Source organism: Lissotriton helveticus, chromosome 1_1 (assembly GCF_964261635.1).
Source record: "Lissotriton helveticus chromosome 1_1, aLisHel1.1, whole genome shotgun sequence".
NCBI lineage: Eukaryota > Metazoa > Chordata > Amphibia > Caudata > Salamandridae > Lissotriton > Lissotriton helveticus.
Genome location: NC_136057.1, coordinates 1,659,452,395 through 1,659,475,686, shown reverse-complemented (window position 1 = coordinate 1,659,475,686; position 23,292 = coordinate 1,659,452,395). Strand labels below are relative to the sequence as shown.

The 23,292-nt window shown below is 47.5% G+C and overlaps 1 protein-coding gene across 3 annotated transcripts in view; it reads left to right on the top strand.

Annotated features, from left to right (window-relative positions):
- LOC144830053 (17-beta-hydroxysteroid dehydrogenase type 6-like) overlaps positions 1-11,910 on the top strand; it is a 123,375-nt gene extending 111,465 nt beyond the window's left edge. For 2 of the 3 annotated variants that reach the window (XM_078688879.1, XM_078688878.1), the window contains exon 5: positions 7,901-11,910. In XM_078688879.1, coding sequence (XP_078545005.1) covers positions 7,901-8,112 — 212 coding nt within the window. In that variant the 3' untranslated portion in view covers positions 8,113-11,910. The remainder of the gene's footprint in view (positions 1-7,900) is intronic. The other variant, XM_078688880.1, reaches the window with a different exon arrangement.
- Positions 11,911-23,292: the final 11,382 nt, after the last annotated feature.

Genomic DNA, 23,292 nt, shown 5'->3' with positions numbered 1-23,292 from the left:
TCCACCCCGCAGTTGAGATAATCTCTTCAATCAGAATGCGCCTTCCCAGTTTGGCCAAATCATTCTCCCCCAGGTGAAGTATCACCACTGACGGGGGGGATTGCCGGCGCGCCAACAGTCCCTGGAAGAAGTCCCTAAGCTGGTTGAACAAACCAGGCGTGAGCACCATCTAATCACAACATGTCAATTCGTACATATCGTTTGTAGCATTCTGAGGCCCACCTCCCAAGTTTCTTCACTCTCTCAACTGGGAGGCCCCCTGATACCGCCTCTGTTGCTGCCCCAATTCTAAAGGAATGAGAGCCAAACTCTTTAGGGTCAAGACCTGTTTTTCTGACCACCAGCTCCAATACCCTCCTGAACTGATATTTGGTCAAGGGGGTACCGTCGGCGTGACAGAGCAGTGCCCTGCCCGCTGCGCCCACCGGCAGCCCATGAAATAATTCCACGTGCCTCACTGGGCAGCAAGGATTGGCGGGGGCCCGGTGGAGCACTATGGTGTGACCCCGTGACTCCTGGTCAGTCTTTGACTTCTGAATGGTCACCCGCATGGTGTCCTCCTGTATCCTTACACCCGCCCTTTGTACGCCGCCCAGTAAGTCTGACTTGGACCCTGCCACTAGCTCACTAATTCTCAGTGCCCCATAGAATGCCAAGGAGAATGCTGCCTTGAAAAGAAGTACCTCCCACTCCGAGCTACAAACAGTGTCCAGCGCGCCCAGTAAAGCCGTCAGCCGTGCTAACCCGATGGGCCTTCTCTTATCTTTATGATGCCCTTGTAACCGGCGCCAACCCCTCAAAGCCTTACGCACCATAAAGGTGTTAGTGGAATCACGCATGCCCCTAGCTTGGGTAAAGAATGATACCGCTGCCCTATGCCTGTTTGCAGCTGCCACAGAGCGTCCTTCCTTATGCATCCATTCTAGATAGGCCGCAAAGCCATCCTCCTGCGCCCATAGCACCTCCCATTGCTGCCCCAAGAAAGCACGGTAAGACAAAAACGCCCCTTCATAAGCCGTCTTGGTCCTGGGGGCTAAGCTAGCAACCACGAGGTCCTGTAATCTGGGGCACCAATCTGCCAAAGCACTGCTGGGAAGTGTGCTGGCGAGGGGTCTGCTGTAGGAAGATGTTCCCTGAAAACCTGCATTTTGAAGCGAGAGAGGGAGTCAGCTGCATTGTTCAGAATACCAGGGACATGCTTGGCCTTAAAAACTACATTCCATCTTAAGCACTGCAACACAATTTCTTTTATCAAACGAAGTATGAAAGGACATCGTGCCCCCTGCTGGTTTATACACTCCACTACTGTCATGTTGTCTGACCAAAACACCACTGATTGATTACATAGGTGTTCGGGCCAGACCTTCAATGCCACCCATATTGGGAAGAGTTCCAGGAAGCCAATATTAGTGGTCAGACCCCATGTTCTCCATACCTCCGGCCACCGTTGAGCGACCCACTTGTCCCCTAGGATGGCGCCAAAGCCCACACTACCAGCGGCGTCTGTCCATAGGCCCAACTCCACTGATGTTGTGGGAGGGCCGGGCCAGACCACCCTGCCATTAAAATCCTCCAGGAATGCCATCCATATAAGCATATCCTGGCGAATCTCAGACGACAGCCTAGTGCGGTGATGTTTCTCCCTTAGCCCCTTCATTGCTTGGGCGATGGAGCGAGAGAAAGGGCGAGCCATGGGGATGACCCTCAGTGCGAAGTTCAGTTGCCCCACAACCTCCTGTAATTGCTGCAAGGTGACCTTATCTTTGCGTAGGCATAAACGTAGCGCTGTTTTGAATTTGTCCACTTTGTCCCTGGGCAATCTAAAACATCCCTCCACCGAATCAATCTCAATGCCGAGGAATTCCAAGCAGGTGGTCGGGCCAACAGTCTTCCCGGGCGCAAGCGGGACACCAAAAGCCCGCATAAGCACGCAAAATTCCTGCAATGCCCATGCACACTCCTGAGATCCAGCTGTACCCAGGAAGAGGAAATCATCCAAATAATGCATGACCTGCTGGTGGCCCGTCGCTTGTCTCATGGCCCATTCAAGAAAAGAGCTAAACATCTCAAAGTATGCACATGATATAGAACAACCCATGGGCATGCATTTATCCATGTAGAACCTATCCCCAAACGTAAAACCCAGGAGATGTTGATCCGCCGGGTGTACCGGGAGGAGACGGAAGGCTGATTCAATGTCTGACTTTGCCATCAACGCCCCGGGCCCCATGGCCTGTAATAAGTTAACAGCCTGGTCAAAAGAGGCGTACTTAACACTACAAATACCCTCGTCAATGGCATCATTCAGTGACGCGCCTCTAGGTGCTGACAGGTTGTGGATCAATCTGAATTGCCCCTTCTCTTTTTTAGGGACGACTCCTAATGGTGAACACACAAAATTGGGTACCGGCACCTCAGTAAAAGGGCCAGCTATCCTGCCTAAAGACAACTCCTTCTCAATTTTGGCGGCCACCACAGCCGGATTGTGTTTTACTGATAACTGATTCTTACAGTGTGCGCTGCCTGTGTATCCTGCCGCAGGGATCCTGAAGCCTTTGGAGAAACCTTCTTGGAGTAGGGTGGCCGATGTGTGGTCCGGGTATCTATTTAACCATGGTATCATTGCTAACACATCCACTGGCGTGGGGGTGCCTAACTGGTTTGTCTTACAGTGGCTTTCCCCTTCCCCTCTGTCCCGTGTTCCCATGCTTGGACCTGCAGGATGTTTCTGGATGAGAGGGGTGACCACAGGAGGAACATGCGTGTCTAAATTTACAAGCGCCCGGGGCCCTTGTGCAGGTGCGCCTATTAAAGTCCCAGCACACCCCCTTTTTCTCTGCCCCACCGGCCCTAGACCTCCTAGGTACCTCACTAGTTTGGGGGGGCCGAAAGGGCTGTTGGGTCTCGCGGAGAACACCCTGACCGAACCGGAAAACGGAGGGGGGGGTGAATTATCGGAGAACTGCTTATGCCATGACATGGAGTCCACTGTATCCCATGCTAATGATCGATTGAATTCTAATGCTTTCCTGAAATTCAAATCGTACCCCTTCCACGCATCCCCAGAATACTGTTCACTCCACCCCACAATCCTGCTCTGGTAGCATGCCAATGGTGCCTGTAAATCTGGAGGTCGTTCGGCCTTGATAGCCGTGAATACAGCAAAAGCCTTGATCCAGTTGAGCAGTGTTTCCTCCACCCTAAATCTAGCACACTGAGCCCTCCATTCACTTGGGTGCATCCACTCCTTCAGTGTCTTAGCATGCTCCATTTCCCTATTATCCAATAACAATGAATAAATATACACATATTTATCTGCCCAAATCATCTCCCTCACAGTCTGCGACACATGTTGCGCTAAATTCTCACTCCTGGAAGGTAGAGCACCATCCCCCAAGAGCGGCAATGCCACCTCCTTACCATGTGCGGGCACCGGGGCCGGCTGCCCACTAGCTCCGTTCTGCTGGGCAAGACTGGAACCTGCAAGGGGAGAAGATACGGGCACTGCGACACTGTCGGCTACTGCCGCCGATTTAATCTTGTCTACAAACCTCGCTGCCTCCGCTGCATGATCTGCAGACGTCGGGAAAGCCCCCCCCTTCTGTAGCCACGGCATCAAGGCCGTTATCTGAGACACCAATTCAGGGGGCATTGCATCTAAACTCCCCGCTGGGACAGCAGGCGCCACTGGGGTTATGCCCAGTGGTGCTGGCGTAGTAGGCAAGGCGGGTGCCGGTTGCGGCAGGCCTGTAGCCGGGATCGTGGCCACCGGTGAGGGAGCAGGCCCTGCATCTCCTGGCGGTATGACAGGCACCGGCACCGCGGGGGCTGGGAGTACAGGCATTGGTATAATAGGGGGTGGGATGACCGCTAGTGGCGTGGCAGGTACCGGCACTACAGGCCCTGGGGCAGGTGCAGCATACCTGGGTTTCTTGGGCTTGGATTTCCTAGGCGGGGTAACAAAATCCCCCCTTGGCAAAGGTGCCGACCTCTGGCGAATAGGCCTACCCGATGGCCCAGGGGCCTCATCATGCCTCTCATTAAACCGTGCTTCCAGTTCATCCACCTTCCCTAGCCGCTGTTTAATTTCGCCCATTTCACGCATCATGGCCAGTGGTGCTGGCGTAGTAGGCAAGGCGGGTGCCGGTTGCGGCAGGCCTGTAGCCGGGATCGTGGCCACCGGTGAGGGAGCAGGCCCTGCATCTCCTGGCGGTATGACAGGCACCGGCACCGCGGGGGCTGGGAGTACAGGCATTGGTATAATAGGGGGTGGGATGACCGCTAGCGGCATGGCAGGTACCGGCACTACTGGCCCTGGGGCAGGTGCAGCATACCTGGGTTTCTTGGGCTTGGATTTCCTAGGCGGGGTAACAAAATCCCCCCTTGGCAAAGGTGCCGCCCTCTGGCGAATAGGCCTACCCGATGGCCCAGGGGCCTCATCATGCCTCTCATTAAACCGTGCTTCCAGTTCATCCACCTTCCCTAGCCGCTGTTTAATTTCGCCCATTTCACGCATCATGGCCCGCAACATAACCTCCATCTTGGACCCACCTTTACCATCCCGTGGTCCTGGCATGATAAATCCAACAAACAGCAGCCTACTCTCCTAGTGTCACGACAGGCCAACCTTGTGTACCTTTCAGATGGAGGGTGACCAGGGGGCTTTCAGCACCATGCAACGGCGACCGCAACACTACCGGCTTATCCGGATATGTAAGGGGTGAGTAAACCTAATGTAGACCCACCCGGCGGCCACCAGGAGCGATGAATGCCAGCCCCCCGTACCCCTCTTACCGACCAGTCCTGCTTACTCGCCGGCGATATCGGTCTGCGATCACACCCCACACCAGGCTGCGCGCTGACAGTCCTTACGTCCCCTCTGTGAGTGAATTGCACCGATAGTGTCGTTAAAAATGCCTGGAATAGAGAAATGTATTAACACCGTGTGATAAAAGCAGGAGCAGACTTAGGAAAGCCCAGTTTAAATACAGTGGAGGCTTGAACCCCTCCCGTTAACCTTTCTGGTGATGTGCACCACTAAAAATACGTTGTAGCAGCAGACAATAAATTAACACTCCCTCCAGGCCAGAAAATTCTGAAAGAACATTGAATTTACTTCTTACCCTCAATTGCACCCTTTGTTCAAAGTCACCAATATCAAAATACTTAATGTAAGCCAATATCAGAATACTTAATGCAAAACAGTCATGAAAAAACAGTTATTGAATGTTACTTCGCTTTTTTTCTTTTAAAACAGTCATGAAAAAACAGTTATCCAATGCCACTTTGCTTTTTCCTTACAATTGCACGTTATCATAGGGGGTCTCCCATCCAGGTGCTGCCCTGGTCGACCCTGCTTCACTTCCCTGTATCGTAGCACGTTCTAACTGCCCTGTGAACACAAGCGTGAGAAAATGAAAGGCGCAAATCGGGGAGACAAGTCTATTATTCCAACTGCCCGCTCCGTTCCTTATTATCACTACGGAGCCCTGTTTTACCCGTATTTGCCCAACCGCTGCACTACGGTAACGAGTCCGCCTTCTCCTCTCCCCCGGCCGCTCACCACTACACCGGCTGGCCGATGCACCGTCTCTGGAGCACCCGCCCCCCGCACGATACCTTATGGAGCCTCGAGCGGTCCGCAACGCTCGCACACACACTGATTCGGACACTGGCGCCGCGAGTTCCCCGACGGGTCTCCTCTCACACCCCCGCTTGAAAAACCGGCTGGCTCCACGCGGCGGCGACCCTTCCGATCAACGAGGCTCCGCTGGCTCCACGCGGCGGCGACCCTTCCGATCAACGAGGCTCCAAAACCGCTTGTTCTGGACACGGCGCCAACCTGAAAAAGAAAGAGAAAATTACAAAAAACAAAGAAGCCCCGAGCGCGGGGCACACCGTGCTGTGAGGGAGCGTCCAGGGACAAGGGGGTCTCCTGGGCGCTCCCCGCCTCTTTATTCCTGAGGGGCCAGGCGGGGGGGGCAACGCCCCCCCGCCCCACCCCTCCAGTAGCCCGTCCCCCCTGACCCGGACCTTCTACACTGGTATCCGGGTCAGGGAGGTCGCCGGCCAATCGGTGGTGGGTCGCGCCCAAGGGCCCGCCCCCACCACCGAGAGGCACACAAGGGGGAAGGGGGGGAAGCGGTCGCCGCGCCGCCATGCGTGCGGGGGGGCCGAGGGCCCCCCCTTTTCAATGTGTTTGATCCCATAACAGGTAAGCAGCACTTACAGATGGATATGATACTTCGCCCCCGATACTGTACTGTCTGAGCAAGGCTTTTAGTGGAGACGGCTTGGACAGTGTTGCTGCACTGCCTATACCTCCCTCCTGTCTATCGAGTGACGGGGCTGGCTGAAGAGGGGGGGGGGGGTCGTAAAATGCAGTAGGATATGAAACTGAGAGTTTCTGTTTAGACATTTTATATACAGGGGCAGTGTGCAGGAAATTAAGCCATCTTTCAAATTTGCAGTGGAATCCAAACAATTCATGTATGATGGAAATTCATAATTTGCTACATCATGTGATACCAAACTTTTAACTTACATTGTAAAATCAGTATGAGGAAATCTTATTCCAGCCATAGATTAAGCCATACGGGAGGAAAACGTGCACACAAATTAATATTCACTCGCTATTATCAGGGCTAAATTTCAGAACGGCGAGGCCTGTCAACATAAGCAGCTGTGCGAGTCATTCGCATGAACGGGCCTACTTACAAAGAGCTAAAGCATGCTTGGCAATTCAAACAATCCAAGAAGTAGAGGCACGGTTCGTGGACACATGATAAAGTAAAACGTATCCGCCTCGTTTCCGTGGTAAGAAAAGCATTTACAATGCAATGCATTTTAGAAAAAAAAGTGTATTCATTAAGAATTCAATTAATACAAATATAAACTTGTTTTTCTGCACGGCAGAGATACAGAGAAGTAGAAACAAGGAATGCACATGAGAGAGAGGGGGAGCAGGAGGAGAGGCCAGGAGTGGTGAGTGTGTGGCGCGCAGGCTTCTCATTTTCAAGCACTGCACTCATGCATGTAGCGCACCCCTGCTCGCTCCCGCAAGGTGGATGCTGCTACAAGCATGAGTGTGTGCTTGAAAGTGACCAGTGCGCCGGCTAAAGGTCCTCCTGTACTGTGCATGCGCGATGCGTAGGAGAGAGCTAAATAGGACGTATTTATTAAGTTTCTCCCCTCATATAGACTGCTGGGTATTGGCAGTCATGCTGGGAAAAGTGTTTTTCATCAGCTGGGACACAACTTCTGTGGGAAAGATCTTTTTCAACTTGTTGGGACTGCTTTGAGGAAGATGGCAGAGAAGGCAATTGAGTTTGTGCTGTAGGAACTATGAAGTGTTAGTGTTTGAGTGATTAGCTGTAGAATAACAAAACAAGAGGTAGTATGATACAATAGTGTCTGTGCTCGAGACTGACAGCAGAGTGAGGCCTTCATTACATGTGAGCCACTAAGTATATGCTGGGACTCTTTTAGCCACATATATTGAATTTTGTGTAATGCGATGAATAGTTAAAGGAGTAATCACCATCGCAATTTTCCCTAGGTCAGTTTCAGTGGGGGAAATGTATGCTAATTTAAACAATATGTCGATTTTGATGTAGCAAGCATAAATATATGGATGTTAGTCCTCCCTAACAAGGCAAAAACTTGGAGTAAGGGCTATTTATCACACCCACAGCTCATCCGTAATGAACGCCTTGGCGCCATAAAGTAAAATAGAATAGTAATAAATAATAGCAGAGTTAGTGCCACAGGAGGGAATAAAGGTGTTAGTGCTAAAGGGGAGGAGCAGTGATGGGTGATCCAAGAGCAGAGCCAGTGCAGTACTGCAAGAGATGGCATTTGAAAATGAACTGTTTGCTCATGTTCAATATTCTCTCCTTAGATGTCAAAAACCTTGTGGACCTGTCAACCACAGGCAACCCTAACCTGCACCTTGTGGTGGACTCACTACAGCACGCCCTCACTGCTGTCTACCCACGAAGCCGCTACACCCCCGGATGGGACTCCAAGTTTTTCTATATACCCTTATCGTACTTTCCAACTATCATCATGGACTACTTGGCGACCCGCTCATCCCCCAGGCCTGGCAAATGAGTAGTCAAGTCTAATTGGCTGATTCCAACCTTGCTTTTCCATTATCTTCTAGATATTAAAAACCAGTTACCTTCCACGCCACCAAATGATCGGATACACATTTTATATGTATTGCCCTAACAAGTTGGAAAGAACAAGGCAAGAGTAAAAGAAAGATCTTTGTGCATTCTGCCTGCTACATAGAGCCAAAATTGCTTTAATTAAAAAGGCCAGGACTGCTTAGTGGCCCTGGTCTTCCCACAGTGTGCTTCTACGGAACAGTCTGCATCAGACTTGTAGCGGGCTTCCAAAGCTTGCTTTAATAAGAATTTGCCTTTTTTTTATAAGCACCTTTTAGTCTATCCTGTTCTTACTTACTGTCGCCCATCTTTCTAATGTATAATGAACTTTGTGTACAGATACCAGATAGGGGAGCTGTGAAGCTCAGGCAAGTGCTTGCATGTTTACTCTTTGAATTATGTTAAATGGGTTCTCATTTATTTTGCGCTTTTCATATATGATTTATTTTTTGTGAGCTAAACTCCAGCACAGTAATATCAACATTTTGAAAAAAAGGCTATGCTTCCAAACTGAGAGAATTTTACAAATGTAGAAAATATTGCATCCAGGAGATCTGTTTTTCATGAGGACATTCCTGATCACTGACCAATTAAAAACGCCAGCTAAAAAAAGCTGCTGGACGTATTCTTACTGTAAGATTGCTTGATGATGTGCGCTGTGAATGTTAAACAGGCTGAGGAGACTGAAGCTAGACAACACTGGAATGTAGATTTGATACAACACTTACAGATAAGCATTGGAGATACTGCTGCTTCCAGATGTGCTAGATAATCGGAAACCGTATGCACTGGCTTATACACTACAAATGCCTTCATTGGCTGTATTAAACCCCTATGTGAATGAAATCCTTCGGGTTGGAGGTGACCCTGGTTGTACAGGATGTCATCTCCCGGGAGGGGACGTCTTGCATGTAGCACGGCCATGCTGCACCCCGCCTCCTTCCAGTGTAAGAGTTTTGCTCTCAATCGTTAGGCTTCATAGCTGATATAGTGGGTACGTTTTGCCTCCTCATCCTAATTGCCATTGTTAATATATGTCAAGGACCTTCCAGTATCTACAATGCGGTTTGCAGTAATCGCCTTCCTATTGGCTAAGAAAGGGGGTGATTGAGCATGAAAACATCCTATGAAATTAAGCACTACTAATGACAAATCTGCCTTGGGCTTCAAACAGAAAAAAAGCATTTGAAAACGTGACACACAGTCAATTGGTGCTGAAATGAAAACATAAGTCTTTGATTTTCACAGGCCTTTAACCAGAAGCTTTCCCTTTGCACAATTAATTTATAGTTTGACCTTAATGTGACTAGTTTAGATTTTCTCCTCACTATAGAATGTGGTTTAAACTCAGAAAATGTTTAGACATGTATGCAGCAGGAGCATATAGTTTTATTGAATTAACACAACATTTTGAAGCATTGAAAAAAGAAAACAGCTAATTGTTTAACTTGCTCTGAGATCTTCAAGTTGAACTTCCAGATAAAAGAGGAATGTGCCTCTCATGAGAAATAGAGATGCCTGGTATAATTTACAGCATGTAACCTCAGAGCCTTATCCTATTAGTTGCAGGTAAAATGTCTCAAAAACAGCCCCATTCATTTACTAGCCTTAGAGAACAGCAAAGCACACACATTGAAAAATGTATTACCATATTACATTTAAATGATCCCTGCTTAAATAATAAGTTCTCTTGTAGCTAATATATTGTGGCTATTTAGAATAACATGTTTCTTTAACAGAAGGTAAGGAGAGGAAGTCATTTTAAATGAGATTAAAATATGCCATGAGAAAAGAGCCTGATGGATGATGTGTAGACAGCAGAGAGGAAGGAGATGTGCCTTGTGGAGAATGCTAGTATGCAACATACTTTTATCTAATTTTTACAGAATTATAAATGCATTGCTAGTTTAAGAGTTTCAGACTTAGAGAGGGAGATCTTCAGAAGAGGTGAGGGCAGACTATGACGGAGAGCAGAACAGATGAGGGCAGGTTAGATGCAGGCTGTGCTTCATTGGACTTTTATTAAAAATGCAAGCTTTATGCTTTGTCTAATTGACTTGCTAAGGCTTAATTTTTCTATGCTTTGTTTCTTTTTATGGGAGATTCTGCAATTATTAATTATCGAATTAGCTTCATGCTAATCTCGCTCTTGCCTTCATTTTCAAACTCTTCATAAGTTTTGACTGAAATTATTTCAGCCCCTTTTTCTTAGAATAGAGATTCTTTCCTTTATGGAATGCACTGTATGAATATTACAATAGGCTCTGCACTAGCTTAATTTTTCTATTATCAATTCGGTAACCTGATTGATTTTTGACAACTGAATAAACAATCAGAGAATCTTAAACATCAGTTAGAAAATAAAACCCTTTGAAACTACTCACAACCTCTATTTATTGACAAAAATATTTATTTCCATTTGATTATTAGCTTGTGTTTATAAAGTCGCTCTTTTTTCCAAAATACGGTGGTCAAGATTGATCACCTCAAGAATAGATAATGGCTTGGAAAAAGGGTAATGGTAATTAGAGGTAATTGTGCCACATATACTGATATTTCCAAACGAGAAATTACCACAAGGTTTTAGCGCTCACAGTTTGGTAGCAGAGGGAAGATTTTACACCTTGACCAAAAGGAGCAGAGTTTAGGTAAACGGTCTGAATGGAGGAACAAAATTATTGCCCGCGTTAGAATAATTGACCATGTTCCAAAAAGTCCTGATTCCTGATTCCAATGCCCAAAAGTTGAAGACTGGCAGAGCGGTATTAGAAGGCGATATGAGAAGAAGGTTCCTGAAGAAGATGTGAGTATTAATAGGGATAAATGTGTTTGTGGTAATTGCAATTAAGGTAATTGCATTGGGTTAGATTTGTGGTATGCTGTAATTGTGTTTGCAGTAATTTCATTTGTGGCAATTGCACTTGAGGTAATTACATTTGGGGTAATTGCATTGCTAGATGCGGTGAAACATTGGTTGTGTGATGTCTTGTGGAGTTGTTGTGAGAGTTGTGTGACTGTGGTGACAAGTTACTGTCGAAGTTGTTATCAGGTCCGACGTGAACTAAGATCCATGGATATATAATAAGGTGCAGAAAATACTATGTTGTATTTGTCTGCTGTGTTTTGTGGGGGTTTGTCGTGAGATGTTGTCGACTGCCCCAGTTGAGATAGGGAATTTGTGTGAATTGGACAATTGTTAATAGTGTGAAGGAATACTATATTAATTAAGGTGATTCCCTCTAGTCGAGGTTTCATTGTGAGAGTGCGTTCTTTGAGTGATTGAATTCTATCAATTCTGTTAGAGGAGCAGATAATTGTTGTTTGAGAAAATGTGTGTTTGTGAAAAGAGAAATGGTGAAGAAGGGGGAGCCACTGCGAGGAGTGAGAGTGACGTCAGAGTGTGCCATGCGGTGACAGGTCAGGTGTGCGATTACCATATTGAAATTGGTTGAGAGTCTTCAAGAATTAAAACTGTAACAGGACTGGAGGAAAGAAATCTGACATTTACGGAATTGAATCAAAAAAATGCCTAGAATTACTGTAGAAATTAAATGGTTTAAAGGCTTTAAGACATTTTTGGAAGGTAATGTGATGAAATGGATTTGGGTCGGTGAAGTGGCACCACCCGAGTGAATGCCTGTACAATTTATGCTAACAAATTTGAGACTAAAGTTATGTTTTTAGATTTGTTAATGGTGCAAGATTACTGAGAAAGAGGGTCCTTTGAGTTTTCCAGAAATTGGTATTTTTGAATTGCAAATTATTGACAGATTAAGGGAAATGTTATGTGAAATAAAGACATCATCTAGAACCACACAATTCGAAGCCTTTTTGTGTGGGAAATAACAGCAAGAGACAAGGTGATAGAGAAATGCCACAATGAGGCCAGTGGAGAAGAGCGTAATTTTGCAGATGTTCATTGGGATGCAGCACTTCAGAGATGGTGGAATGTTCTAGTTGAGAGAACCAGATTATACTGAGAAGCAGAAAAAGGTTACAGGAGAAGGAAATTAAGGATGACAAAAAGCCTCAAACCGATAGTGATTTAGGGGATGAAATATTGAATGCATGGTTAACTGAGTGTCCACCACGGTATGTCGTCCCCACTACAAATACTGATAGAAGTGTACCAGCAAGTACTACAGTGGCTACTACTTCTGTTGGACCAAGAGAAATACAGATGGAGAGAACTTTACAAACATTTCAGATTGCCCCACCACCTGTTGACTCAATACCTCCATGTGTTACTGCTCCAATTGTGACTGATTCAGTACAAACACTGCAAACTGTAGCTGCACAAATGGTGCCTAGACAAATTGTGACTGTCCTATTTAATTAGGTCCCAACTCAAGAAGCTCAAAGAGCTGTAGAAGGAGTAATTAATTAAGGGTTTATCCCAACATCTCAGAATTCACAGATTACAGAACAGAAACTGCCCCAGACAGTTCAAGCATTGATAGATGGGGGAAGGATTGTCTCTACAACACAATAGCCCAGGGAAAAACACATCTAGTTGAAGATGGGATTTTTAGACAATTGTTTGAGGAAGCTGCAGGGATTAAAAAGAATGAGAGCATGGTGGAACAAGTTGACCCAGAACCGTAAAAGTGAGACCACTTAATGTTTCAAAGATAAAAATTGAGCTTGAAGAAATTATCAGGGAATGTTTAGAGCTTGAGAATTTGAACAAATATCAGGAAAAATAATTAATTTCCCTGAGTATGAAAATTACAATATGTGCAGTATCTACACAAGATAGACTGACTCTGCCCAAAAATATGAAATTGATGTTTCAGGAAGTTTTCCATTGCAGAAAAGTTTCAGGGTACAGATGGATGATTAAGCAATTGAGACAATGCATTCTTCAGGAATGTGTTTACACATTACAGAATTGTTCAAATACACTTGTAAATGGATTGGTTTTAAGAAATTAGCAAACAAGTGGGCAAGGAAACGAGAAGAAGAAAAAATCACCAGACCTATTATGAGAAAAAATAAACAAGATGAGGGAGAAGCTTAAGCTTATCGATTGAGAATAAAAAGTGGGAGGAGCGCATGTTCCTGCATCTTTCAACAGTGGTGAACTTGTGAACAAATTTCCAAAATTGACAGACTAACCTATACAGTGGTACCCAACAAGTTGATGGTTTTGTTGAAATTTCAAAGGTGTTGTGGAATAATTTCAAAATCTTCTTTGACGCTGCAATGCCAACTGAATTGTGGTCTGAGTGTAAAGTTGTTGTGAAATGCCCAAGCGATGAAACAACTAGAGATTTTTGCACTAATTCAGAATCTTCTATAGTTATAGAGAAAAATAAAGCAGTGAATACTTTTCTGAAGGCCCGAGTGCCACCACAAGATCTTGATTGGGTAAAGATTGAAAGGACCTCACAAGAACTAACAGAATCGGTTCATTCATTTAATGAAAAAGTGTTTCAGTTGTTTCAAATACACAGGGGGGGAGTATATCCTGATGCCAGTGAAATGAGATTCTTTGTGTCTCATGGCCAGATATATGACCATTTTTTTCCGGTCACAAACAGGAAATTGGCCCATTTGTGACTGCAAAAAAGGGTGGTGGTATGTAAAACACTATTTTGCGAGTCAGTGACTAACAAAATAGTGTTTACGAGTCACTATTAGGAAGGGGGGTGCCAAGGGAAGCCTTCCTGATAGCGAGTCAGAAGGGTATGTACCATTGTTTTGTGACGCATTTGCGGTGACAAAACACTTTCAGTTTACCAACTACTTCAAGTAGGTGGTAAGCAACTCGCAAACGGGAGAGGGTCTCCAGGGAACCCCCTCCCCATTGTGAATGGGCGCAAAGATATTTTTTAAGAGCAGTTAGTGGTCCCAGGGACCACTGCCTGCCCTTAAAAAATGAAAAAAATATTTAAATTTTTTTTAAACACATCCGGTTTTCCTTCAAGGAAAAGGGACAGCATTTGGGGAAAAAAGTTGCTTTATTAAAAAATCAAACACAGGCATGGGGTCTATTGTCCCCAGCAGGCCACCATCCCTGTGTTTGCAGACCATTCCCAATGGGTCGCAAATCACGACCTGCGTCATGAATATTAATGTTAATCACAATAGGGATTCAATCAAGTCACACATTTTGAGTATTTCCTTAAATTTGAGAGGAGTATGTTGAGAGGAGAATGGAGCAGAAATAATTATGCAAAGCTCCTCAACGCTTGAGTCAAAATTACGTCAACATCAAATGAACGTGAAGGATAAACAGAGCACAGACCAAAGATTCAATTCTTCTGGTAATTTAATACTCATTTATAGAGAAGTCAAGTAATGTTCATGAGATATAGACAAAAGGAGGTTGCTCCAAGAGGGAACGTGCTGGTGGGGAAGGGGTGCTCAGTGTTGGTCAGTGACAGAAAAGGATTTCAGTGGCGTAGAAGGGAAGGAAACTACATGTTATGTACATAAACAGTATGAACGGTTGTCGTTCACCATCATATGTGGCCTAGCTTTTCATATATTACAGTCAGTTCAAGTTATATACATCTTGGAGCAACCTCCTTTTGTCTATATCTCATGAACATTACTTGACTTCTCTATAAATGAGTATTAAATTACCAGAAGAATTGAATCTTTGGTCTGTGCTCTGTTCATCCTTCACGTTCATTTGATGTTGACATAATTTTGACTCAAGCGTTGGGGAGCTTTGCATAATTATTTCTGCTCCATACTCCTCTCAAATTTAAGGAAATACTCAAAATATGTGACTTGATTGAATCGCTATTGTGATTAAGGTTCTAGGACCATTGTTTTTTGTATCGTCTAAGTACCCAGGTCCAGGACCAACATTGGGTTAACCCCATTTTCTGAAATGAATATTAATGTGGCAGGACCCTTGCGACCCATTTGAGAATCGCAAACAGTGTCTCAAACACTGTTCTACATGCCATTTTGCGAGTCACAAATTGCGAGTCGTGAAACATTGCAATGTGCAACTCCCAGAATGGAATGGTCGTACATCTGGCTCTCAATGTGTTATTGAATTAATGATCTCAGGTCAGATCAGTGTGCACATACAGCAAAGTGTGGTCTGGCAGAGAAAGTTGATAGATGAGATCTTGAAAGATGATGGGTAATGTAGTGATGGACAAGAAATGAATCAGAAAGAGTTTAAGAAGACATTTGTGATGGTTCAGAGGAAAGTTGCCCAGAGAGGATTTCAGAATTGGTCGTTTGCAGGAAATAAAGGTGAGATACAAGGGGTGGTTCCACAAGCAGGAGTATGAGGTGCTCAAGGAGGACTTGGTGTTTCACAGGACAGAGAAGGACGAGGTTTAGTTGGTCTAAATTCAGGTATGGATGTCACAATGCTGTAGAAAATGAACTTATGCCATCTTTGTAAAAGATTTCAGCCTTGGAAGAGGAAGTGTAGACTTAAACCTGATGCAGTAAATAAAATGTGCAAATACAAGGAGGAATGCAGATACAAAATGTGCCAGTTCAGCAAATGCAATTGTCAATTCAAAAACAAGTCCCACGGATACATGTTCTCCAAGCCCAGATAGTCACACAAAATATGGGAAATCCCAAATCTAAATTATATCAGAGGTCCAAAGCAAATTTGAATTCTTTTCGGAACCAAAATCAGAACCCGTTTCAACAGTTTGCTGTATTTAAAAAAGACAGTTTTAGCGCAGACATTTCTGATATTGCCAGATCCATTGTGGGAACCGTGGAAGTTCCAGACCTACCTGACTTAGGAAAGAAGATCCAAGTTGTAGGAGTTTTAAGCAAACAGAATAAAAACACATTTTTAGAGAAGGTTGGAGTAAAAATAAGTTTATTTGAGGAAAGTTACCAATTTCTTGTTTGTGACTCAGGCCCTGTAAGCCTGCTAGGAAGACATTTGTGGTGCAAGTTAAACTTCACAATTTACTGTACAAAAGAGGAAGTTGAATATCAGACTCCAGCTGAGGATGTACAGTTTAAAATGACGAAAGAGAAAGCTGTAGGATTGTTTTCAGTAGAGCCTGTCACAGCAGCCACAGGTAGAGCAGGGGGCTTCATCCCCCACCACACTTGACGGCCGCTGCCGCCAACGCCATTGTTATCAGGTCAGGAGGCGCTTGTAATCATCTCAGGGCTCCTTCAGCGCGGGAGCCCGTCACAGCCACAACTGGCGAGCAGAGGACTTCATCCCCCATTGCACATTGCACCAGCTGCCGCCAATGAAGTTGTTTTTGCACTAGGAGGAGCTTGTAATCAGCTTGGGGCTTCCGCATCGCTGGAGCCCGTCACAGCCATCACAGGCAGAGCATCCGCTCCCGCCAACGCCATTGGTTTTGCGCCAGGAGGTGCTTGTAATTAGCTCGGGGCTCCCGAAACGCGGAAGCCTGTCACAGCCGCCACAGCCACAGGCAGAGTAGGGGACTGCATCCCCCACTGCACATCATGGCAGCTCCCACCAACACCGTTAGTGGCACAAGGAGGCGCTTGTAATCAGCTTGGGGCTCCCGCAGCGCGGGATGCGCGCGGATGCACCTGGGCAAAGCCTGAGCCAACGGCGGGCCTGTCTGCGCCTATCGACAGCTGACAGAGGCTGTGCTGGGCCCTGTCTCTTGATTTTTCCTTTTTCTTTTTCCTGATACAACAATAAGCTAATAAGTGGATAATTGACAACTGGGTCTAGAAAAGACAACTCCCAAAGAGGTTGTCTCAGCACTAAGAAAAATGGCACCCATTACTGCAAAATCTAGTCCTACCCATGTGGATCAAACACAGAAGGAATGTGATAGTCGGACCCAATCAACCTCTAGGTCTGTAAAGAAAGCAGACTCATTACCTCTAAGAAAGCCCCCAGAACATTCCCCTTCTTTGACCTCAAACCCATGTGTGATCGCTGATACACAATCATTAATCACCTTAGAAATTGTAGCACAGGTGGATAGTCCTCCCTGTAAAAAAAGCAGGCAAGACCCATATATATTAGAGCCGCCAAAATCGATATCTTTGGAACTGACCCCGTGCTCTTCAGCTATACAAGGTGCAAGCAAAAAAACTGGGCTCAAAACAAAGTGCCAGCGTCGATCAACTTCGCAATCAGTTGAACTCTATACTTAAACTGTATACAGGGACATTTGAAAAACTAACACTTTCAAAGGGAAAGCTAGAGGAAGTAATTTTGGCACAAAACAGACTCATAAGTAGAGTGAGCTCCCTTGAAGAGCTGGGGATTACCTATGGGCACCCAGGAGTCAATACTGGGCCCACAACGGCAATTGAAGCACAATAACCAGACAGAGACAAGATCAGCAACAAATACCACCCCTAAAGCCTGGAACATCATTGTCTCTTGGGACGTTAGTTGCTAAACAATCTGAGACCCACAGGATACTAAGCAGGATACCAATCACAGGGCATTTAAAGCCTAACCCAATTCCTAACCACCAGAGTGTACTCCATACCTAATAGTTTTGGAAAATGATACCCCACTGCGTCAGGCTCCATATGAATCTCATGGATCCATAGCAAATAAAGTCTAGGTCTGGCTGAAGACAAATTCCAACTGGCCCTATGACCAATCAAGAGAAATCATCTCTACAAGAAGAGTAAATTGGGTGGGTCCGGCACCTAAGTCATCTGACGGGGTCTGTATAATCATTACCTTCAGGAACCCGCGCCTTGTTAAAAATCTTTTTCTTAGTCTTGAGAAAAATTCTCTTTACGCTGGGATCATCAGAGCACAACCTCTGGGTTTCTTTTATCAACCAAATCTTTGCTCATTGATAAGTCATACAAACAGTTTACTGAACTTTGACTTTAAAATAGATAAAGTGATGTGATGTGTGATGTGAGAGGAATTTGTATAGCGCACTACCACTCCAGGGAGCATCTTTGGTGCTTTGACTCGTGTACTCAAAGATGGTAAGTCAAGCTGCTCTGAGACCGACAATTGATCTCCCCTCTCAAATAGATTTGAAGCTTTGTCAGGCCTGGAAGTACAAGACTGATAGTCAATTTCAATTTCAAAAAAGCTTTATTCGATCATTTAAAAAACAATCATAAAAGCATACATAGTACATCAGTAATACAAAACGTTAGTGGAGTTAAAAATCATACAATCAAAGGAAGAGATGAGCGGCAAGATATGCTGAGGCTGTGAATATGCTGAAAGCACTACATTGAAGTTAAAAAGCCATACTTTTCCTAGCGGAGACAGATTTTAGAATAAAAATCGCTGTGAAGAAACACACATCCGGTTCGTCAAGTGCAAATGAAAGACTCATAGCAGTTTTAACAGTGGACACAAAATATTTTTTAAAAAGCGGTTTAAGGTAGGCAATACGGAGATGCAAATACAAGGGACAGAGTAACAAAAAGTGTTCGGTGCTCTGCTTAGAATGCCCATCACAGGGCCAGGGTGTTGACGTATGCTTTTTTATCATGGGGAAGGCCACCAGATTATGTACAATACCTAATCGTAATCTGGTGAGAACGTACTAGTGGGATTGCTTGGTAACCATATTTAGATACTTAGAATAACCAAAACCAAAACTTGCCTGATTATTAGAATGATAAAATTGATGTGTTACATACAGGCAAGTAGCATCCCTACATAACTTGGCTTTGACCCCCAGATAGACATGTTTAAGCTCCTTTTTGGAGATATCAGTGGCACTACCAGGGTCCAGAAAAACATTCAAGTCGAATACGTCCCTAAATGTTGTTATGACGTAATTAAGCCATGGGATCAAATTATATTTCTCCAGGCGGAGGCAGTCTTGAATAATTCTTCTAGTAAAGCCAGTTTCCTCCTTGGCCCAGATAGATCTCCAGGCCATTAGTGGTCTTAGACCTATGAGATCAGTCAAGAATTCCAACCCTACCTCTTGGTGAACCAGCCCAGTAGAGGCAGAGGTTGGAAGACAAAGAAGTCTCTTTAGAAAGTTGTTTTCCTGCACTTGTAGATCTCCATGACCACAATGTCCCCAAACACCGGAACCATATAAAAATGTAAATGTAAATTGATACTTGTATAGCGCAGTACTCACCCGCAAGGGTCTCAAGGCGCTTGTACAAATACCGCTGTGGAACCCATCCTGGCTTTCCCTGTGAGGTGTCCACTCCTGGGCACCCCCAAGGTGGAGGCCAGGCATCCTTAGCGTTGTGGGGGCCGTTGTGGAGATTAAGCAAGCTATTGCCCAGAGTTGCAGAGTGGGACTCTATGATTGGAATAGGCACCGAGGCGAGAATTATCAGGTCCGTGGAATTTATTTTTTTTAGCTCAAGACCCGCCGAGGCGGGGAATTGAACCCTGGTCCCGGGCTAGACCTCTGCATCAGGGTCTGCCGCTCTAACCATTGAGCCACACTTCTCCATAAAGTGCCACTGAGGCACCTGGGACGATAGATATGCAACATGTCCCATATCCGTCGACTTTCCAGTTTAGAAGCAAATTTAAAAACACCGAATATACCTCTACCCATCTTTGCCTTGACATTAAGCATTTCCTGTGCCCACATGCCCTTACTGTTAAAAGTGATGCCCAAATAGCAGAATTTGTCTACCACTTGGATATTTTGCTTCTCGAACTGGAATGATCTCAGTTTCCTGACCTTCTTCCCTCAAGCCATAATAAAGGTTTTGGAGTTATTAATTTTTAATTTCCTCCCCTTGATCAATCAATCAATCAAAGCATTTGTATAGCGCACTACTCACCCGGAGGGTCTCAAGGCGCTGGGGGGAGGGTGTACGCTACTGCTCGAACAGCCAGGTGTTGAGCTGCTTCCTGAAGGCGAGGTGGTCTTGGGTCAGGCGGAGGCGGGTCGGAAGGCAGTTCCAAGTCTTCGCGGCCAGGTAGGAGAAGGACCTTCCTCCTGTGGTGGCTCTTCGGATGCGGGGGACGGCGGCGAGGGCGTGGTTGGTCGATCGAAGTTGGCGTTTGGGAGCGTAGAAGTTGAGGCGGCTGTTGAGGTATCCTGGCCTTGGTTGTGTAGGGCTTTGTGTGCGTGGGTGAGGAGCCGGAAGGTGATTCTCTTGTTGACCGGGAGCCAGTGCAGGTCTCTCAGGTGTCCGGAGATGTGGCTGCGGCGGGGGACGTCCAGGATGAGTCGTGCTGAGGTGTTCTGGATCCGCTGGAGTCTCTTCTGGAGTTTGGCGGTGGTTCCGGCGTAGAGGGAGTTGCCGTAGTCCAGACGGCTGGTGACGAGGGCCTGGGTGACAGTCTTCCTGGTCTCGGAGGGGATCCATCGGAAGATCTTGCGTAGCATGCGCAGGATGTTGAAGCACGACGAGGAGACGGCGTTGACTTGTCTGGTCATGGAGAGGGAGGAGTCCAGGATGAAGCCCAGGTTGCGTGCGTGGTCTGTTGGTTTGGGTGCGCTGCCCAGGGCGGGGGGCCACCAGGAGTCGTCCCAGGCGGAGGGTGAGGATCCTAGGATGAGGACTTCCGTCTTGTCCGAGTTCAGTTTCAGGCGGCTGTTCGACATCCATTTGGCTACGTCTGTCATCCCTTCGTGCAGGTTGGCTCTGGCGGTGGTGGGGTCGTTGGTGAGGGAGAGGATCAGCTGGGTGTCGTCGGCGTAGGAGATGATGTTGAGGTTGTGCTGGCGTGCGATGGCTGCGAGGGGGCTCATGTAGACGTTGAAGAGTGTTGGGCTGAGCGAGGAGCCTTGCGGAACGCCGCAGATGACTTCGGTGGCCTCCGATCTGAACGGGGGGAGGCGGACTCTCTGTGTCCTTCCGGCGAGGAAGGAGATGATCCACTACAGTGCCTTCTCCTGGATTCCGACGTTGCTGAGGCGCTGTACTAGGGTACGGTGGCAGACAGTGTCGAAGGCCGCGGAGAGGTCCAGGAGGATGAGGGCCGCCGTTTCTCCGTTGTCGAGCAGGGCTCGGATGCCCTTGATGAATTCAAAAAATGTGTCCATTAATCTCTGCAGACCGACTGGTGTTCTAGATAATAGGACTGTGTCGTCTGCATATAGCAGTACGGGAATCGATTGACCCTCGACAGTTGATGCATCGGCGGTGACTGATTTAAGCTCTGAATCCATGGCATTAATAAAGAGGGAAAAAAGTAAAGGGGCAAGGACACATCCTTGCCTAATACCTGAATTGACCTTAATGTTATTGGTGCATTCCCCCGCTTGGCCAAATCGGATCTGGGCTGATAGGTTATTATATAATCCAGCCAAGAAATAGATAATTGCAGCTGGTGCGCCCAAATCTGATAGTCAATTATTTCGGAGGATACCCCAAACCTAAATGAATACTATGCACCGCTATCTGTCACGGTTTATCTGGTAACTAACACTGATGTTAAGGGGGCGTGGCCGAGCCAGCCAAGATGGCGGACGAGCTTTCCTAGAGCTCCGGCCAGCAGCCCATTACACCGCTGCCAATTACCACCTGCAGAACGGTGCGATACCCCGCACTTTCATGAGGTGCTCCCGCGACCACCTCGGGACCCATTGAGAGTGACGGCGTGACTGGGATGAGCCCGGAATGACCCACCACACTTGCCGCCGAGCCCCGTCTAAAATGGCGGCGCCCAGAGACTGACGCCGAAGGTCCTGCAGCACCGAGACCGGCCTCCTGATGATGAGCTCCGGAGCCCCCCGCTGAACCCCGGTGGATACTCTGCGCGCCCGGTAGGTGCTGCCGACAGCGTGGCTGGGATGAGCCCGAAATGACCCGCAACGATCGCCGCCAGACCTCATCCAAAATGGCGGCGCCCAGAGACTGACGCCGAAGGTCCCGAGGCGCCGGGACTGGCCTCCTTCTGATGAGCCCCGGAGCCCCCCGCTGACCTCCGGAGGACACACTGCGCACCCGGCGGGTGCAGCCGCCCGGCTAACGATGAGGGCGCTCTCGGCGGTGCCGAGATCCCCCGCTTCCTGACCCGTCTGAGCGGCCCGGCGGACCGGAGGGGCTCAAAAAGCCCGCGAGATTGGACAGCCCGGCCCCCGCGTGGGTGTCCCCTGAGAACACCACCCGAGACTACTACTGAGAGCCCGGGCGACGGCGAGGTGACGACCACGTCGCCCAGATAGCCCTACGGAGGTGCCGAACGCCAAGACCCCTGAGACCTGCAGACACAGAGCCGTCATAGGCGCGGTGCCCTCCGAGAAAGAGCCGCGGCCACAACAGGTACTTTGGGGTAAAGTCCCACGCGCACCAAGACTGGCGCTCCACCCGGACGGCCCCACATTCCACTGCCAGTGCCGGTGGACCGCCACGGTCGCCCCCCGGAGAGACTGTGGAGCTGTAGGGGGTGCGCAACTGGGGGGGGAGCAAGCCATCCCGACCCCGACCCACCTGGGCATCCCGGAACTCACCCGACACCGTGCGAGGCGAAAACACGGACCCTGCATTGCACGCCAGCTCAGCCGCCTTATTGACAGGGGTCCACGCAAGTGCCTGACAAACGACACCCCACCTCACCTGATTCGGCGACACCCGACCTACCTGACGAGGGGGTCGGGCGGAGAGGTTACCACCGAGCAGGGATCTGTGACTGGAACTGGGATTTCCCCTAACGACGTCGCCACGGGAGACGCGGCCTGCAGGCGAGAAGGGGACAAGTCGCGGCGTCACTGATAGTCCACATCGGGCCAGCGGGTCACCCAGGCCACCAATGGGGAGACCACTGAGAACGTCAACCACAGCGCCGGCGTCGTCCCAGAGACGCTCGCCCTCCCCGGGCCCCTCGCGCAAGCAAAAGACCGGAGGACCACCGCAGGAGACAGACATGTCAACGAAGCTTGATAAAGTGCTGGCAGCCATTGAGCACTCCCGGGTGTTCATGGAGACCAAATTCGGGGAATTGGCCTCGGACATTACCCTGTTACGAGATGACCATAGGAAATTGGCGGACAAGGTGAAGCAGGAAGGACAAACGCTACACGAACTGAAGCCACAGGTCCAGCAAAACCAGAAAGCCATCAAAGAACTGCAGGACAAGGTTAACTTCTTGGAAAGCAAGGCGGACGATTTGGAGGGGCGCTCCCGCCGGAGTAACGTACGCTTGATCAACCTGCCGGAGGGAGTGGAGGGGGCAGACCCCATTCACTATATCGAGACATGGATAAAGACATTCACCCGGACCCAAGACCTCACGCCATTCTTCTCTGTGGAAAGAGCGCAT